The sequence below is a fragment of the Aureobasidium namibiae genome, assembly GCF_000721765.1.
Source record: "Aureobasidium namibiae CBS 147.97 unplaced genomic scaffold scaffold_15, whole genome shotgun sequence".
NCBI classification, from domain to species: domain Eukaryota; kingdom Fungi; phylum Ascomycota; class Dothideomycetes; order Dothideales; family Saccotheciaceae; genus Aureobasidium; species Aureobasidium namibiae.
The window spans coordinates 353,873-372,108 of NW_013581194.1; the positions used below are offsets into that span (position 1 = coordinate 353,873).

General features: G+C 50.0%; 9 protein-coding genes across 9 annotated transcripts; 3 read left to right on the plus strand and 6 right to left on the minus strand.

The window, feature by feature from the left end:
- Positions 1-70: 70 nt before the first annotated feature.
- On the plus strand, positions 71-683 carry M436DRAFT_52723 (uncharacterized protein; the record flags this gene model as incomplete). Its single annotated transcript, XM_013569348.1, has 2 exons — positions 71-453; positions 557-683. The coding sequence occupies 2 exons, from the start codon at positions 71-73 to the stop codon at positions 681-683; spliced, it is 510 nt and encodes a 169-aa protein (XP_013424802.1).
- A 143-nt stretch (positions 684-826) lies between these two features.
- Positions 827-2,677, minus strand: M436DRAFT_84279 (3-hydroxyacyl-CoA dehydrogenase-like protein; the record flags this gene model as incomplete). Its single annotated transcript, XM_013569525.1, has 1 exon — positions 827-2,677. The coding sequence occupies one exon, from the start codon at positions 2,675-2,677 to the stop codon at positions 827-829; it is 1,851 nt and encodes a 616-aa protein (XP_013424979.1).
- Positions 2,678-4,454: 1,777 nt separating this feature from the next.
- On the minus strand, positions 4,455-4,646 carry M436DRAFT_53093 (uncharacterized protein; the record flags this gene model as incomplete). The annotated part of the gene is made up of 1 exon (XM_013569410.1): positions 4,455-4,646. A coding segment is annotated over one exon (192 nt), but the record flags the coding sequence as incomplete, so codon positions are not given.
- A 1,894-nt stretch (positions 4,647-6,540) lies between these two features.
- On the minus strand, positions 6,541-8,976 carry M436DRAFT_12673 (uncharacterized protein; the record flags this gene model as incomplete). Its single annotated transcript, XM_013569307.1, has 2 exons — positions 6,541-7,016; positions 7,122-8,976. Coding segments are annotated over 2 exons (2,331 nt in total), but the record flags the coding sequence as incomplete, so codon positions are not given.
- A 425-nt stretch (positions 8,977-9,401) lies between these two features.
- Positions 9,402-11,036, minus strand: M436DRAFT_75033 (AAA-domain-containing protein; the record flags this gene model as incomplete). Its single annotated transcript, XM_013569526.1, has 7 exons — positions 9,402-9,839; positions 9,892-10,240; positions 10,295-10,394; positions 10,443-10,507; positions 10,561-10,789; positions 10,845-10,920; positions 10,968-11,036. The coding sequence occupies 7 exons, from the start codon at positions 11,034-11,036 to the stop codon at positions 9,402-9,404; spliced, it is 1,326 nt and encodes a 441-aa protein (XP_013424980.1).
- M436DRAFT_75034 (alpha/beta-hydrolase) lies at positions 11,022-13,637 on the plus strand (the record flags this gene model as incomplete). The annotated part of the gene is made up of 2 exons (XM_013569527.1): positions 11,022-11,052; positions 11,977-13,637. The coding sequence occupies 2 exons, from the start codon at positions 11,022-11,024 to the stop codon at positions 13,635-13,637; spliced, it is 1,692 nt and encodes a 563-aa protein (XP_013424981.1).
- Positions 13,638-14,000: 363 nt separating this feature from the next.
- M436DRAFT_53215 (uncharacterized protein) lies at positions 14,001-14,361 on the minus strand (the record flags this gene model as incomplete). The annotated part of the gene is made up of 2 exons (XM_013569433.1): positions 14,001-14,126; positions 14,188-14,361. 2 exons carry the CDS (start codon positions 14,359-14,361, stop codon positions 14,001-14,003), a joined length of 300 nt encoding a protein of 99 aa, XP_013424887.1.
- Positions 14,362-16,120: 1,759 nt separating this feature from the next.
- M436DRAFT_75037 (UPF0103-domain-containing protein) lies at positions 16,121-17,157 on the minus strand (the record flags this gene model as incomplete). Its single annotated transcript, XM_013569528.1, has 2 exons — positions 16,121-16,916; positions 16,976-17,157. The coding sequence occupies 2 exons, from the start codon at positions 17,155-17,157 to the stop codon at positions 16,121-16,123; spliced, it is 978 nt and encodes a 325-aa protein (XP_013424982.1).
- Positions 17,158-17,458: 301 nt separating this feature from the next.
- Positions 17,459-18,176, plus strand: M436DRAFT_53122 (uncharacterized protein; the record flags this gene model as incomplete). Its single annotated transcript, XM_013569418.1, has 2 exons — positions 17,459-17,726; positions 17,788-18,176. 2 exons carry the CDS (start codon positions 17,459-17,461, stop codon positions 18,174-18,176), a joined length of 657 nt encoding a protein of 218 aa, XP_013424872.1.
- Positions 18,177-18,236: the final 60 nt, after the last annotated feature.

The window sequence follows — 18,236 nt, forward strand, 5'->3', positions numbered from 1 at the left end:
ACTTTACACTCCAACTACACTCAACATACGAATCCAAAGCTCAAACACAAGCAACACCGTCAAAATCAACATGCCTACCCTAGTGAAGAGTACAGCCTACAAGTCCATCTTCGACACGAACGAAGGCAACAACCAAGACTCGCCCCGCACGAACGCTTCTTCCTCCTCTACCTCAACACAACCTCCTCAAGACCCTTACGCATCAACCAGAAAGCCAGACTTGGACCCAGAAGTCTCGAGTGTATTCACTCAATCCACCATGGCGCCGCCCCAAGACACCCAAAACGCCTCTTCTTCCTCATCCTCATCTCGCTTCAACTTCCTGCATCGCAAGAAGTCCTCACAACAAGAGGAAACCCTCCTTGAATCAACAAGTCCAGAAAAGAAAAAGAAGAGTCGGTTCGAGAATCCATTCAAACCCCACGAGCAAACCGAAGAAGACAGAATAATCATGTACGTTAAACATTTGGAATACGGAAAGCATGGCGTAGGAGCACTCAAATGGGTAGTCAACTGTATCACACCGATAAGCTGACGTGTTGGTGTTTGCTTGTAGGGAGAAATTGAGACAGAGGTTGCAGAGTAAGGAGGAAGCTATCAGGCAGGGTGGTGCGCAGCCAGCTGGGTACAGGGGTGTGGGTGGTGGGCAGGAGATGGGCATGGCTTGGTCTGGTGTCATGTAGACAAGGGGCAGAAATTCTGGAAGGAACTCAATACTCATCTCAACTTAACCAACGATTGGAAGGTGCGGGGATCAAACAGTCTATACATTATCATTACGCACATCTATAATAAACAAGGATTCTGACTAGCCTCTATACTCTCCTCAAACATAAGCCAAAGTAATGCCAGAGAATGCTCTCTCCTCAGCATCAACGATTCTCTTCTTGTTCTGTCCATCCATGTCGAATCTATACACGAAACCACCCATGTCTGTGGCGTATATATGCTGGTTTTTCTTGTCCAGTTTGATGCCAATTGCTTCGTGCATGTTGCGAGCCAGAACGTTATATGTCGGGTTGTCGCTCGCGTCTTCCACGTGCGTGATATCGTTCAAGTCCAGGCTGTTGATAGTATTTCCCATTGGCGGATCTCCGCGGTCGGTCCAATATAGTTTCCCTGCTTCCTCGTCGAGTTCGAGATCGATGGGTTCGGGGAGACCGGTGAGGACGGTCTCGATATCTGTTCTTGAGGTGGCGTCTTGTCCTGCAGGCATCCTGAGGGATGCTCTGTAGATTTTGCCTTTTCCGGCTTTGGATGCTCCCTTTTGGGTCCAGTAGAAGTGGCCTCGTTTGTTGTCGACGCAGATGCCGACGCACCAGCGTAAGCTGTCTTGTGTTTCTTCTTTGATCTTCCAATCGCCTGTTTGGACTAGTGTTTCCTGCGAGCTCCCATCAAGGTTGCATCTCATTACTCGCAGGCCCTCGCGGTCGCAGAAGTAGAGCTTGTTGTTTTCTTGATCGACGATCAATTGTTTGGGTGTGTGTACGTCTCCTCTCCTTACGATGTCTTTGATATCCGTACCGTCGAGTTTGCAGGACTGAATGCTGCCGTCGTTTTCGGAGGGGATGCCCATGTTGGTCCAGTAGATACGGTTGTCCTTGATTGAGATGTCGAGGCCATCCGGCAAGGTCAAGTTGGAGACCAGTGTCTTGGGTTCTGTTCCGGATGCTGATTGTGCCACGATCTTGCCTGCGTGCATGACTTCTTCTTTGGAGTTCATCCCGAGGTCGAGGTAGTACAGAGTTGGCGAGTGTAGATTGTCATGATGGCTTGACTCTTCTCCACTTGATTTCGTCGTGTGTCCGGCAGGATATAGGCCACCTTTTCCACTCTTGCCGCCAAGTGCGCCCTTGTCAATGTAGTTGGACTGCAGGAAATCAACAGTGTCTTTCGTTGGAAGACCACGCTCCTTGACGTAATGCTGCTCGATAAAGGCAACTGTGTCGAGACCTACAGCATCCATCATGAAACAGGGGCCTGCTTTGCCACCAGAGAACATCTCCACCCATACGCGGTCCAGCTCTTCAGTAGTACTGACTCCCTCACTAAGCACGGTGAGGCACTCGCGCTTGATGGCTGCCCAGATACGGTTAAACACAAAGCCTGTGCTCTCCTTTCTGGCAACAATAGGGCTCATGCCACACTCCTTTAATCTTTCGACGTAGAAAGGTATCACTGCCTCATCGGTGAAGCCATCGGTCATCAATTCCACGATCCTGTTGTCTGGCGGCATCATGTAATGAGTGTTGAGAATTCGTCGTTTGGTGTCCTCGTCGACCTTTTCCAGCATCTCTCCACTCTTGTAACTGCTCGAATTACTCGCCAACAGACAATCTTTCGTCGTTGACCGTGCAAGTTGCGCAAAAGTGTCGATTTTGAGCTGCAGCTTTTCGGGTACTGCTTCAATGACTGTCCATGCATCCTTGACCGCAGGTTCCAGATCTTCGAAAGCTACAGCTTTGCCAGGAGTCGAGTTTGAGATGGCTTTTGCGTACGAAGTCACGTTTTGCTCGACGTAATGGATGGCAGAGTTGCGCTGCTCGAGTGATGGATCTCGGATATGAACGGTGTAGCCGGCGGCGGCCCAGGTGCATGCAATGCGGCGACCCAATACACCTCCACCGAGTACGGCAACGGGGCGACCTTGAATGGCCTCGACTGAGAGCTCCAGCATGTTTTGAAAGGAACTTGTGTCTTGGACTCAGAGGAGAGGCTAGAGTAGAAGAGAGATGTCCAGTTGAGGTAATGCAATGACCAACAATTCAACTACCTCATGTTGACGGAACTTTGTATATGCTGTGAGCGATGACGCGTTTACGCATCCGTTGGAATCCTCGAAGCTTTATTCGTGACCCGAGGTTGATACTGGGTTTATCTACGCATGCGCAAGAAAGCATGTCGCCGCTTAAGAGACATGGACAAGAACGACCATCGGATACTCTGCGCGCGAGACTCGGGCATCGCGGTGTCAACCTCTCATGGTTGAGTCTCATAGTTGCATGTGATCGAGAGTCTGCAGAAGAAAGGACGTTGAAGCCGCGGCGATGCAAAAGCCGCGGATCAATGCGCTGCGGAAGAAGCGCCGTCTCCGGGAGGTTTCGGTAGAGGAATAACGATCCTGATCAAACACTGAAACATATCCGGACGACGAGGGTCGCAACGGCGCGACGTGGTAGAAAGCGGCCATGCTCTTCCAGGTTCAAACCTTCTCGCGACATGCAGCCGGACTTGATTAGACGTTGGTGATAAGCGTAACGCTACCGGCACTCGGTTTTTGCGATGGGAATCGTTTGGCTATTTCAAGGGTGTTCTTGAGGTCAGTCGTGAATGACCCGCCGTCACTTCGTGTTTGAACGGCTCGTCAAGAGAATCATTATTGTAGGCCTCGTTCCAGGCCAGAATCTCACTGATTTACTCGGCTGGTATTTGAACTTAAGCTGTAGTGGCTTTTCGTCGCACGCACAACGGTTATAGAAAAGCAAAGTGGTCTTCACAGAAGGGGTGACATCTTATTGGTGCTTCTTAGGCAAATCTCCGATTGTGATATAGCCATACTCTCGTAATGCTTACGCGTCCTTCGAAGCCGCTGTATTTGCTTGTGCTGTACTATTCTGTGCTATCAGAGGGGAGTGGAAGCAAGAGCATTACCGGCAGACTCTAGTTGCTAGCAGATGGCAGTTGTACAAGGGTCCGAGTCAGAGGGTCAAAACTCTGTTCGCTTCTCGAGTCCCGGAGACAAACACGCATATTGCGCCTTACGGGACGTCAGACCCACAGCCAAGTATGGTACGAACCGCTAGCCGTCATGCATCCTTTGAACGGTGAGACTCAACCTCTCTTGTATCCCGCGAGGGTTTTGAGAAGCCATTGCCCGAGATGCTCCCTAATCGAACTTCATGAGATAACGAGACCTTGGGATTTCCGGGACCGCGATCAAGGGAAATGTTCAAAAACGTATCAACAACGTATTGTCCCAAACTTCATTCCACGTGCGATATTGGCAACTAGCAATCTATGTCTATGCGGAAACGTGCATCGTTCTTGTTATCTACGAGATATATCGTATGATTATGCGAGCTCGATTTTTTAGTGCATCTACCACGTGCTGCCACTATCAAAAGAATGCTGAGTAACAGAGTTTGGCCAAGTGCTTTGCCGAGCTACGTGATATTGACGATCTGCATGTCCAAAGCTGAACAGCTCCAGGGATCGTCGGCTCGGCTGCAGCTGAATGTTGGAGACAAGAGTCACAGGACGAATCAAAGCCTCCTGCATATCAAGTCTGGACTCGTACCAACGGATGGGCCAAGTGTGTATACAGAAATGATCAGTCGGGATCACCTGTATACCGCCCTAGAAAATCCCTCTTTGACGTGTTTACGCACGAAACCTCTTCTGTGACTTGGTCGCGATTCTCGCAAGGTCTTTTTGTTGCAACCTGAGCCGGCTGATCAGTGCCAACGAGGCAACCTCAAGCAACTCCCTCGCTCCACATGATGGTCCCTCGTCCAACGTCTGTAGAAACTGGCTCCACATCGTGGGCAGAAGCATACGGGACCTTGGCCTGCACGTTCTCGCTGGTGTCGTCTGAAGTTGCTGATAGAGGAGAATGTTCGGCCGTCGCATCCATGATCGTAGCACCTGATTACAGGCCTATCCGCAAGCTCGTCCACAGGGCTGGTGCTGGTGGAGCACGAAGGTTCGGCAAATGTGAAAGCGTCGGTAAAGTGAGAGGGGTTGGCTGAGGGAGCGTTCGTTCGGTCAGCGCCATGTCCATCGGCACTTGAAGTGGTAAATACACTAGGCCTTGTGTTGGGCCGATGGTCTGTGAGGGCTTGGTGGGTAGCGTTGTCTGAGAAATTTGTCGAGAGTCCTGGGTCGCTGTAGTAACTCGGACGCCGACTTTGCACTCCGGTTTGCGAGAAGGTAGTAACCTCTGGAGCCCAAGAGCTATAAGATGGCTCATGATGGTGGTACCCTTGGTCGATAGGATTCTGCAGTACTGAATCCGGTGAGATGTGTAGTGAGGATTGACCAGTGTTGCCTCCGACATCATGATAATTTACTTGTTCTTGACTGAGAGAATTCCATGTCGTTAATGGGTGTGATGATGGTCCTGGGTCGAGATAGTTTCCATATTGAGAGTGGTCGAGATAATCATTGCAGTGATCTGAACTGGAACCAGTCGTTTGGAAACAGCCGACCTGGGACGACCAGTAATGATACCAGTATATAGTCGTACTGTCTGTAGCCGAGTAGAAAGCTCCATCGCTTGTTGGAGGTGAGTCGTGCTCGTTCGGTCTCATGATAAGGCTCCACAGAGCACAAGGATGCTTCCAGTAGACTTTTGGTTGGAAAATCGATGCATCAATTTCACATTGCCAGGCAGTATGTGAGAAGAGAGAAGAAGTATAACGCCCGACAACGCCGCTGCGGATATGCAGATGTTGGGGGCTTCACCTCCTTCCCTTTTCTATGGTCAACTGCGGTCTCCAAGTCGAAACTTTGTCAAGTCGAAGCGAGGCTGAGTGAGACCCGGGCAACCACTCAACCTAGACGAGTGGTAACATATACCTTTTAGTCTTGTGCTCGGAGCCGCCTCCCGGTAGAAATTGGCCAAATTGGTCGGCGGGCTCAACCCCTGGTCATGTCATGATATTATCCTCGTGTTTGCCCAGACACCTAAGCGGATCTGAAGGATTCCGAGTGGACCTTGACAAGAATCGTCGTCGACATTTGCTCGAGCCAATTCATCCTCTAGTTCGGAGGGCGTTCCTTGTCCAATCAATGTCATGTAAGGCAAAGGGTCTCTGCACATCTTCATTCTCGCCAAAGTTTACTGTTGTGTCTCGATTGCCATGGAAGAGGAGAAGGACCAGGATCGACAAATGTCCCCGGTCACTTGTCATCGGGCTTTAGACATCGGCAATGATCGGCGGTGAACGGCGACCAACAAGCCCTTCGACAGCTCAAGCCCATCATCGACCGATTGTGACAAACCTGGGACCCACGACGGACAGCATTAGGAGATTCGAATCAGACATCAAAGGATTTGGCTGAAAATGTGTTGGAGGCCTTTATTTCCAGAAGGCTGAAGCATGGAGCCGCTGTGGGACACCTGTCCAACCAAAGTCAAAATTAAGGTGTTAAATCCCGTAGGTGCGCGTCCTGGTTTGCCGACTACGCTCTCAACATTGTCGTCAGGAAGGAAAAACCTGAAGACCCTGCAGGTTGCAGTGGCATCCGGAAGCGCACTCTCATCCCGTTCGGGTATGGTTTGGCTGGTAGAGCTTACCGAGCAGCCAGCCGTTAGAACCGTTGAAGCCAAATATCCTCGTGGTGCTTTGGACGTGCACAGTGGAAGGCGCCGCCGTGAAGCCAGAGAAGGAGCCAACAAGCGGATGAAAAGTGATTTCACAATTGGCAGAGGCCCGAGGAGAAGAAAGGGCGCAGCAGTCCCACGGTTTCGAAGAAGTTGTTCTGGTAACTATGTCTCAGCTCACAAGGCCGCGTTCCTCCTCACTACTGCTGCACAACAAACATGTTCTCGCTCCATCCATACGCCCTGTGCAACCGCCGTCCAAACAACCGTGCGACATGATAGCGAATCTTATCTCCAGCATGCGGCGCATGGAACTGAACGCTTTCACCAGGAACAGACCTGGGAGGAGTGAAGTGCCATATTGAAGCATATAGCTTCTCAACCACGAAGCCAGCCGATAGCATGGCGTGCACAAAGTCGGTCCAAGTAGTGTCGCCTGGCGTGTCGTGCAGAGATGGTGTGTAGAAAAGAACACAGAAGGTCTTCTTCGCGCATTTATCGACGGTGAAAGTAGACTTTTCTAAAGTGGTAGTAGCTGTAGAATCTGTTCTTGCATCATGGAGTCCGGTTACCGTGGGGTCATTCGAATCCTTTGACTCTCTCGTGGTTGACGTTGCTTCTTGGACGGAACTTTGTCTCTTGTGAGAGCCACGAAGCTGGAGATAGGTTGATGATAATGGTGTGTCAGAGGCTTCAAGATGTTGATGTGTAGATGCAGACTTGCCGTTCGGCTTGTCTTCCGCATTCTGGTTGGATTTGCCATTAGTCTTGCCACGCAATTTCCCATTGCTTCTACCATTGATCTTGCCCTTTGGTTTGTCATCTGTAGGCTCCTCCCACTCGGACGTTCGTTGCAAAGATCGGTTTCCGGAAAGTAGCAATCTCATCATCTTGTCCGGAAGAGTGGAGGACTGTGAGGCAAAATGCTTGTCGACTTCAGACCAGAATTGATCAAGGTGAAACTCGGCTTTGTACAATGCAGAAGCATTGGTCTTTGTTCGGCGGTTGCTGATGGGGTACGAAAACCGCCCGTCTCCCGGTGATCCCAAATCCGCTAGATCGACACCCTGCCATGACAACTTTCTGAAATTGTCCCACTCGGCAGATTGTGTGTAAAATTCCTCCACGATTTGCTGTCTGTTGCGCGCCATCTCTTGCTCTATGGTCTTGGACCACGGGCAGTACAGAGACAATTGATGCAAGCATTCGGATATCACACCGAGATCACTGATGTTATCAACGACCAACCCGGATTGAAGATCCTTTGCTTTGGTGTCGGCGTATGTCAAGCGGTCAAGCTCGTCTACAAGAGTTCGCAGGCCTACCAAGGAGCACTGCTTGTCATCCCATAGAGTGGTATATAACCAGAAGAGACGATCCAGCGCAGGATCCTGGTCGGTGCGTGGATTCTGCATCATGCGAAACTTGGTAGAGTGGTGATCTGCTGTAGACGTGCCTTCTCGATGCCAGTAATTGAGCATTGGAGGCGACGGAGGAACATGAGACTTGAGCAAGGCTGTTGAACTTGCTGACGAGAGCTCCAACAGATGACGTATCTTCTTCACGGCAGATGCGAGCTCCTCGGGTAGAGGCTGAGATGGTGATGGGTTCGGGTGCTTTCGCGATAGCTCATCGAACTTGCGCACTTCTTGGCAGGTAGCCTCCCAAAGAGACAGTGAAAGGTACGAGTCGGTAATCATCTTCCTCAGGACACGGTTCCAAAACGCCTTGGTCAGACCGGCCTTGTGTATCGGGTGCTTCTTGCCTTGTGCATCCAGAAGCATCTCTGGCTGATGCTCTTTCCACTCGTTGACACAATCTGCAAAATAACTCGGGTCTTCTCTCAATAGCCAGATGTGATCAGCGATTGCAGAGCGCTTAGCATAAACGAGAGACTTGAGCCGGGACAGGTCCATTTGTGCTGGTGGCCGATATGGAGCGTCGATGGTAGAAGTCGCCAATGTGTAAAAAGCAGGTTCGTTGGTGGGCAAGGCTGAGGACTGGGCTTCGGTATCGGCGTTTGATTCCTGAGCAGAATCAACAAGGTCGTGAAGGATAGCTTTTACACACACTAGCAAGAATTGCCAAATGTGTTGCTGTACTTCCAAGATGAGCAGACCTTGACCGGTGTTGAACCAGCAACCGCTCGTGTCGTTGCTAGCCGAGTCATTTTTCTCGCTCTCGAGGAAAACTTTAGCGTAGCACTGCGGAGTTTCGCTATCGCGGAACAGCATGGCGTACCCCTTCACTTCACTCTTTCCAATGTTGCCTGTTGCGATACCGAGTGCACAAGCACTGAGGTCGGTATGACAGAAAACATAGGGATGATAGTTGCCGCGCGAGCTAAGGAAAGTCGGCAACACTCTCGGTCTCAAAAGGTCTTCCAGGTTGATATACGGCCATTTGTAAGCATCGAGTGAGTGTGGTGGTTCATCTGTGGCAGTGTTGATGAAGAGAGTCAAGTCAGGTCGATGGCACTCGCTCATGGCGTGCCCCCAAGCTTCCAACAAGACAGACGTTTTCTGATCTCGTGTTTTGTTGCGCCATCGTTTCTGAATCGTTCCGTCGTGGTTGCTGATGATGTGTCTCAACTCATGCCAGTTGGAGTAGAGGCTATCCGAGAGCGCACGTGAGGTTTGCGTGATCTGGTCAAGAGCCGAGGATGATTGCAGCGAAGACTCGACGGATGGCAGGTCATCCTGTAATGATTGAAGATCAAGCATGATGAGAAGAAAGGTGAACTCGCAAGGCTGACATTAGCCATGTTTCAAGGGCAAAGCTGACGATGATGTAGCGCGCAATCTCCAAGGCAGTTTTTGCCGAACGCTGAGGGGCAAATCGATGGCCGCCGTAGCCAACGTGTTGCGATCGTCACGTTGACATCGATCTCACATCTCTCAACCCCAATGGAACCATTGTTCATGGCCACTGTAAGGAGTATGTTGATATGTGATTTTTCATTGTGAATCTTCTTCGGGATCAGGCAGAGCTATGGCCGAACAGAATCATAGTGTTCGCGACCCTTCATCCTCCAATATTAAGCAACATCTGTCATCATTACAACACCGTCCAACACTCAATCCATAGCTTTGTCTTCATCCACGGCCTTCTGAAGGGCCTTTATCGCATCGAAAACGGTACATTCCTCTTGCCAAGTGTACTTGTTGATGGCGAAGAACGGTAACTTTGCTAACTTTCTTCCACTGAATCCTGCACAATCTTTGGCCACTCTTTTGAGCAGGGGCCCTGGAGAGTTGGGAAACGCAACCTCCCAGACCAGTAGTCGTTCGTAGCTTGGCAGGTGTGACTTGTCGAGGTAGTCACCGAGGCTCAGGAAATTGAAACCGTCCGCGTCATCCTTGTCAGTAGGTAGCGTCTGATTGAGAGGTTGGTACATGATCATCCCAGCATCGATGAGGTCGTTGAATTTGTTGCTGAGGATTGTGTATATTGCGCTTGCGCATGGCTGAGGTACTGGAACGGTGTTGTATACGCGATCGAGGAAGGCGGTATCCTTGAACAGATTTAGTAACATTCTTCCTTGTATGTGAAGAGCTGAATCTTACAATGGAATCATGCAAGTTGCTCGTACAAAAGACAATGATGTTTGGCTTGTTCCTGATGCGATCAAGCGCGGTGAGGAGCTGGTTGGTCGCGCGGACAGTATCTGTACACTCGCCATTCTTGGTAGAGGCTTGACGGCATGTGGCAATACTCTCGATCTCGTCGATCAGCACACAAACAAGCTCCTTGTCGTCTCGTGCCATCCTGAGGATTTTGTCGAACATCTCTGATACGAGCTTGCCGCTCTCGCTGTAGAATTTGCTCAAGAGATCTTGTGTGTTGATTTCGAACAGTTTACCGCCTCTGAAGGTGCGACCGAGCCTAATGACCAACTTTTGAGCAAGTGCTCGGCTATAAAAGAGTCAGCAGCCTGTCTAGACACAATGAGGACAAGCGGCGTGACACCAAAGTGTTGATTTGCCACATCCAGGGGGTCCATGGAAGAGAATCAGCCGATTGATGTTCATCGCGTGTGGGAGATTGTTCGCCTGATGCAACCATGTGACTCGATGCATGTCAGTCTAAGTCCGTTCCTGGAAAGGGGATTGTATACCTGTGCGCACAGCCAGATTCAGGATTTCCTCGGTGTTGATTTTCTGGCTTTCATCATACTTCAAACTACCAATTTGATGTAAGCAGAGAGGAGTCAGTACCAGACAGACGCAGCGCACCTTTCCCAGACACCGGCCAGGCATTCATGAGGTATGTTGAGAACTCTCGCTTGAGACTCCTTCGAGGCGTTGAACGTGACGGTAGAAGCAGCCGCGGTTTGTTCGTGAAGCCTATAGGCATGTATCTTGAGTTGGACATCGGAAAACTGGAAGATTTCATTGATTTTGGACTGATCGTCAACACCAGTGACCTGAACATAAGCGACATGATTCTTGTACTGAAATCTGTCTAGAGGCTTATGTCAGTACCTGTTCTGGAAATAAGGACAATTTGGAGAGCGTACCGAATTGAAGCTCTTCGCCGTTGTGAACTGGGCGGATGTATTCCTTGGTCAAGAAGTCATGGAAGGCATCCTCGATCTGGATAAAGTGAGCATATATAACAGCCAGCATCGAAAGAGACTTACTTCGGTACGTGCGATGTACTCGCCATCATCAGCGTCTTGGAGACGCATCTCGACATGGAGCTGAGACATGCTCGCAGCTGTGGCTGTAAGCGAAGAAGGCAAGGACAGGGACAAGAAGAAAGATGGAGAATACAGATGATGCACGCGCTCAACGAAGGCAGTCGTGCCTTCCTTCTAACAAGCCTCAACTAAGCAAGTCACGAAAACATGGCGCAGTCCCCTCCCTCACGCAGTTTTCCTGCTCACGACCTACAGTGTTTGTGTATTCCATGACTTACTCTGGGGTGAACTTCAGACTCTCTTGAGCACGCGTTGTTGCATACTAACTGTTTCACTCTAACAACGTATCTGGACATCGAAGGTAGAGTCACAGTGCATATAAGCTAACCGAGCGATCCAACAGCTTGATGCTCGCAGGACACTGATGATTGATGCCACGTTGTCGTATGACGAATGCGCAACTTGTCAGACGCGTAGATGGTTTGGCTAGGGCTCCACGATTTATTGGATCTGATAAAAGTTGGTTGCCAGAGTGGGAAGCTTTGGCCCGCAAGGAGATTTTAGCCGAGGCTTTGACTGCTCTTTCGCACGCGACGAGGAGCGGCAGCGACAGCTCAAGTATTCATCACGACTGACAGCCATCAGAGTCCCTCGTCGTACGTTGTATGAGCATGAGTACATCATGTGGACTTGCTTAAGCTGCAGCCTCGAGCAGAAGAGCACGACCGGCCCCAGTCTTCGGCACCGCACAGTTGAGACACCCGCTTGTCGTTGAGATGAAGATCTCCGGATCTATCCACAGATTATTCGGCAACCATGGGGGGTAATCGATCGGGACAAGTACCACGTCACGGGCTGTCTTCATCAGGCACTGGAACCGCAATGATGTGCTCCGAGATCTTTCTCATAAGTCAGCGGCCTCTTTCCTTATCAGATAAAATTGATTCTTGATCTTGTCGAATCAATCTACCTCTTCTGGAATCTCGGAAGATGCACGTCTTTGCCGCAGCCCGTGCGACCATCCCTCTGGTCTCACTACTGCCGTGTCTTGTGTCAGCTCGTTCTTCGCAAGCTCTCAAATATGGCCAGATACAGAATGAGCATCGCAATAAGATGTTTGCTGCTCAGCAAGAGCAACAGCAGCATCAGCACCTCCAAAAACGTTCGGATCATGTATACTTGACCAACGCTACCACACCATTTGCTGTCAACGGCTCTTCGTTGCCCGAGATTGATTTTGACATCGGAGAGAGTTATGCTGGGTCCATGCCAATAGGCAACAGCACGACCGACAGTTTGTTCTTCTGGTTCGTACCAACTAACAATCCATCTGCTGTTGATGAGATTGTGATCTGGTTGAACGGAGGCCCCGGTTGTTCGAGTTTGGACGGACTCTTCCACGAAAACGGTCCTGTCAACTGGGCTTCTGGTACATATCGTCCTGTCAGAAACACCTACTCGTGGTCGAACTTGAGCAACATTGTTTGGATTGATCAGCCCATCTCGACCGGCTTCAGTGCAGGGAATGCTACGGCCACTAAGGAGGATACTGTAGCCTCGCAATTTATGGGATTCTGGCGTAATTTTGTGGACACCTTCGAGCTCAAAGGACGTAAGGTCTACATCACTGGCGAATCTTACGCTGGCATGTACGCGCCGTACATCGCCTCTGCAATGATTCAGAAACAGGATACCGAGTATTATAACGTCAGTGGCCTCATGGTGTACGATCCATCTATTGGGTACGATGGAGTCATCTCACAAGCCCCCACACTCTCCTTTGTTGACCAGAATCGCAATTTCTTCCCTCTAAACGACACTGTGAATGCTCAGATCAAGAACATCTCACAATCTTGCGGACTCGACACTTTCATGGATAGCGCCTTGACTTTTCCTCCGACAGGACCTCTTCCGCCGCCTCCATCGACATACGACGAAGTCTACGATTACGACAATTGCGACATCTACAACACCATCTTTACTGCCATATTCGAGCTCAACCCTTGCTTCGACATCTATCAACTTGGCCAACAGTGCCCTCTGCTGTGGGACAGTCTTGGATTCCCATACTCTTACGATCAGTTCTATCTTCCTGATGGTTACACTCAACCCTACTTCAACCGTACAGATGTTAAAAAGGCCATTCATGCACCTCTGGACGTGAACTGGCAATTCTGTCTTCCTGGTTTGGAGAACCCTTTCGTCGGTGGAGAGTCGGATACCTCGCCTCCTTCGGGTTTGGACGGCGGACCCCTGCAACGCGTTATCGAACATACCAACAACGTCGTGATCGGCCACGGCACTCTTGATTTTGTCCTCTTCGCCAACGGCACACTTGCTACCCTGCAGAACCTGACCTGGAATGGTGTGCAAGGGTTCAGCGAATATCCATCGCAGCCTTTTTACGTGCCTTACCATGATCATCATATGGATAGCATGGCAGGGGCAGGCGTCTTTGGGTCCTGGACTTCTGAGCGTGGACTTACGTTCGTGCTGACAGAGTTGGCGGGACATTTCTTGCCGCAGGGCGCACCGTCTGCTGCGTACAGACATCTTGAGTTTTTGCTTGGAAGGATTGAGAATCTGTCGGAGGTATCGCCGTACACCACACAACAGGGCTACAAGCAACCTAGACAGGCTTTGGACAATGGGACTGCTTGGGACAAATAACAGCTCGCTCAAGCCTCAAGGCTCGCCAATGATCTGTAAATTGTTCTTACCTTTCGAAAAGAAACGAGAGGTTTACAGAGTCATCAAGACATCCAAAGGTTACAGCAGCATGCAGTAGACCAAGTCACAGATAAACGAATACGAAGAGCAAAGTGGTTTTTGAATGTTTTGTATTCGAATGCCCGATCATCTAGTGATCGAAAGGCAACTATCGGAGCAATGCTTCTCATGCTTTCCCATGCAGTACAGCGAACTCTTCATATCGTCTGGGGGTTGTTTCGTTGTCGTGAAAAAATAAAATATCCATCATCGTCGTGAAAGGTAAATGTGGTTGTACAAGTGTCGAGGCGAGAGAGAAGCTTTTTACTTCTTCTCGGTAGCGGGTCTGCTGGGGCCATCGACGGCCTTCTCAACCTGACCGGCAATACCATCCTTGGCTGCGTCGAACTGGGAGCCAATGGCGCCATCCTTGGAGAAAGGTCCACCGACCTATGGGTTGCGTGTTAGTTTCCGAGTAGACATGGCAGAAGGTAGTTAGGATATTGCTTACAGCCTCGCCAACCTGGCCGATGTTTCCATCAGGGTTGAACTGCTTGCCGACGGCACCGGCAGATGAGATGACTGAAGGGTTCTTGGGGTTGGTGTCCTTTGCTTCGCCGGCAGCCTGGGTGACATCCTCGACCCTCTTGTTGGCGTAACCGCGAGTGCGGAGGGGGGTGGCCATTGAAGGCTTGAAGGTCTTGGAGACGGCGTTGCGGGTGAATGTGCGGAGCATGTTTGCGGTTTTGTTTGATGTGGATTTGGTTTGGGATTGGTGTATGTGAAGATGTAGAGTGAGATGTGGAAGAAGGTGAGCTTTCCTGCAGGTCGAGAGGTTTATAAACAGCTGTTTGGAGCTATGGAAGGACGATGACGACATTATTACACCGGAAAGTCTTGACGACATATGGGTTTATGATTGGGGATTTTGGATCTGAGCTGAGGCTGTCGTGATGTGGCTGAACGGCATCTTTGTTGTTCCGATGTCCTTTGTGTGCTTTGTGTACGTTGTATTTGTTTGTGTTGGATAGCTCTATGCTCGTCTGCCATGCTGTCGCCCATCAAGGTTAAGCCGAGGCTTTGCGGCTCTGCTGCTCTGCTTCTTGCCTCCGTTTCTGCTCGACACTCTAGCGAAGGACATTCAATCATTGATTCTGTCGGTCAGCATCTCATCTAACACTCTCATCATGATCTGCAAGTCATACACACATTCGAACAGCAATAAGCAAGTTGCGATTCGACCGATGCGAACTCGACATGTCTTCTGATGACTTCTTTCTTGCCAAGAAGACAGGGTGCAACCCTCGACCAGCACGATTTGAAATGATTGCACGATATCATGGCCAATGACATTACTGGTGGCTATATCGCTCTACTTGAGCACTCTTACTAGTCTCAAGACTATGCCATACGGGTTTAAGACCAAATGACCGAGTCTCGACAGAATTGCACTGCTCTTTTCATTTGAACATCATCGGTTCGGGAGAGCGTACACCAAACGTGGAAGAAGACACAGCATCTTCTTGCCCAGAACCACAAACGCACCACCATCAATGCCATACGAAAATTGTTTGTCCATACATACTCTCGAACAACAATACAATCGACCGATATATCCGATATGCCGCTTTCGCAAGGGAAAGCAAAGCAGCGCAACACCGAAACAACTGGCACTCCCACACAAGCGAGATCCAGGCATCCTCGGCATAAGAAACCATTGAGTAAAAAACACTCGAGCCCCACAGACTTGGCTCACAAAGACAAAAAAAAAGCCGTTCGACAATACGAACAATACGACCTGGCATCATTGACGGCCTCAATTCCATAGCATTTCATCTTCTGGTCTCTCTTGCTCGGTCGTGGGAGGGTACATATCCCATAAACTGGTTCCACCTGTCATCCAGTTCAGGCCACAGAAAGCATAGCTTTCACATCTTCCGTGGCGCAATTGGCTAGCGCGTTCGACTGTTAGATTTGCCTTTGCTGGCAGATCAGCTATCGAGAGGTTGACAGTTCAAGCCTGTCCGGGAGAGCTTTCTTTTTTGATTGTGGCCTATCATGAGAAGCACAGGGAGACTCGGGATCTTCTAGGCAGAGTAGGGTGAGGGTTTGCAAATGTGTTGGGACATGAGGGCTTGGCGAGTTTTTGTATGGTTTCGCTGCCTGAGATTGACAAGCGACGGAATGTTCCTTGGGTGCAAAGGTGAGTGATAACATGTAGCCATGCATATGCACAGTTGTGTTCCGACAAAAGCCTATGTCCAGAGAGCTTGATGTTCGGTGATTCTCGTTGGACGTTGCTCTGTTCCCGTGAAATGTTGTGAATTTGTGCAGCACAGCCGTCGTATCACTGCAAACGGAGAACCAAGCAAACAAAAGATGGAAAGACGAAAAGGAAGAGTAATGTATTCTCGTTATCATAAGAGTGTCGCAAACCGCATTGGTTAAATGACAGCAAAAGCGCTAGCATAGCTGACACTACTGTCCTCGACCGAGGCACACTCACTACTGCGTTCATAGCGAACAAACTTGAATCTGGCAGAACTGTCCACCACCTCCATGGCAGCCATGACGATACCAATCGGATGCCTTCCACAAACCGTGTTGCCAGTCTCAGCCAAAGCACCCAACCAAGCATCATGACTACCCGTCTCGCAAGCATCCATGCATTCAAAATCAACCTTCTTGATGCTTTCGTGGATGGGAGGATCTCTGGGTGCTTTTGAGCGCGCGGACAGATCTTTGGCATCGCCAGAAGAAGGTTGGTAGTAAGTGTAGCGGAAACGCAAGCCCCAGTGTGCAAAGTCCGAACTGATGACAAAGACATTGGAAGAATCTTGCAGGTATGGTGCGAGAAGCTGACCGAATTGCTTTTCGGTGGCTGGATTCGTGTTGCCCACCATGATAGGAACAAGTTTTGGGAATGATGACTCGGAGGAAAAGGATCTGGATAGGATCTTGTAGATGTAGGGTAGGTGCATCTCCAGACTGTGCTCGTCTTCATCCACACCCTTGCTCATCCATTGAAACTTTGCGGTCTCGTAGAGTTGTTTTGTTGTTTCTCTGTCGACTGTCAGGTTGCCTAGTGGAGTGGCGTACTTGTCGCATTGACTCAGAGCACATTTGGATAGATAGAAGTGGTGTGAAGGACCGAGAAGGAAGACACGCTTTGCTTTTGAGACATCCCATGAGCGATAGGCCCAGGCAGCTGCAGGTCCAGAGTATGAGTATCCGGCGTGTCTGATAGATAGTCAAGTCAGTCAACAGTATAAGTATGTATGCGATGTGGAGTATATTACGGAGCAATGATGACTCTGGCGCCGGACACAGGCAAGGAGCTCAGAGACTCTTGAGACGAGATTTGGCCGATAGGCTGTACGGGAGTGTTGACCTTGTCCAACCAACCATCGAGTTGAGTCGAGAGTTGTGATTTGGACGAGCTATACCAGCTTCCGGCATGACTAGGTTCGCGGGTTGACATTGTACAGTCAGCTCAACGATGGACTTCGTATTCAAGCAAAGAGTTCTTTTGACTTTGTATACCAAGTTGTCAAGACGAGATCAAACGTGCATCAAGGTGAGGAGAAGCTCCGAGTCGATTGGCATGTGAAAGTGCTGACGCAATGCGGCAGTCACGACTCGCGTGCTCCTTCCCCGACGCGTCGACTTTCTCTGACGCGACCACTCGACGACGAAGACGAATCTGGCAATTGCATCGACAAGAACATCTACTCAGCCTGTCAGTCGCCAGCAAGACGCCTCAAGCCCATAGAATCGCAGCCATGTCGATGAAACGCAAACGCTCAACCGGCTCACTCTTCCAAACTGCCACCCTCGAAGCCTCCTCGCCAACACCCTTTGCCAGCTCGCCAATCCGCCTACCAAACTTCTTCGTCCAGAGCAAAACCCACGATCCACAATCCTCTCCCTTCACGCCAAAGTCATACCACCATGAGTCTTCACAACTTGAGGAAAACACATCACATACCCTGAACAGCCGGACACGGAAACGCTACCGTGATGCCCGACCAGAAGAATCGCAAATCCACGGTATGGATGCGCCCTTTCCCTTACGCTATACCTTGAAAATATCCTAACACCACACAAACAGCATCAACAGTAGAGAAACTCTTCCATGCACAAAAAGCCCACCCACACGCCTCACCGCAACCCTCACAGCAACCACAACCACAACTCCAAGCACAATACCCACTACAATTTCCGCCGCAAGACGCACCACCGCAACGATCGACGTTACATTCTTTTTGGCATCTACCACAACCATCACACATACCGCAACAACACACGGATACAAGCATATCGCAGCAGGAAGTGCTTGCATGCGAAGGGTGTGATGGGAGGCTGATACCTGAGTATCCGTACGGCATGGATACTTTGGATGCGGATACTATGTGTACGGCTTGTGGAAAACATGTCTGTAATACTTGCGCTATCACTGCTGACACGAGATTGTGTTTGGACTGTGCTATGCAGGCGTAGCATAGTATTGCTTCCCTCTCGACACATGTGACGAATTAGATGACAAGCAAAATATCATTC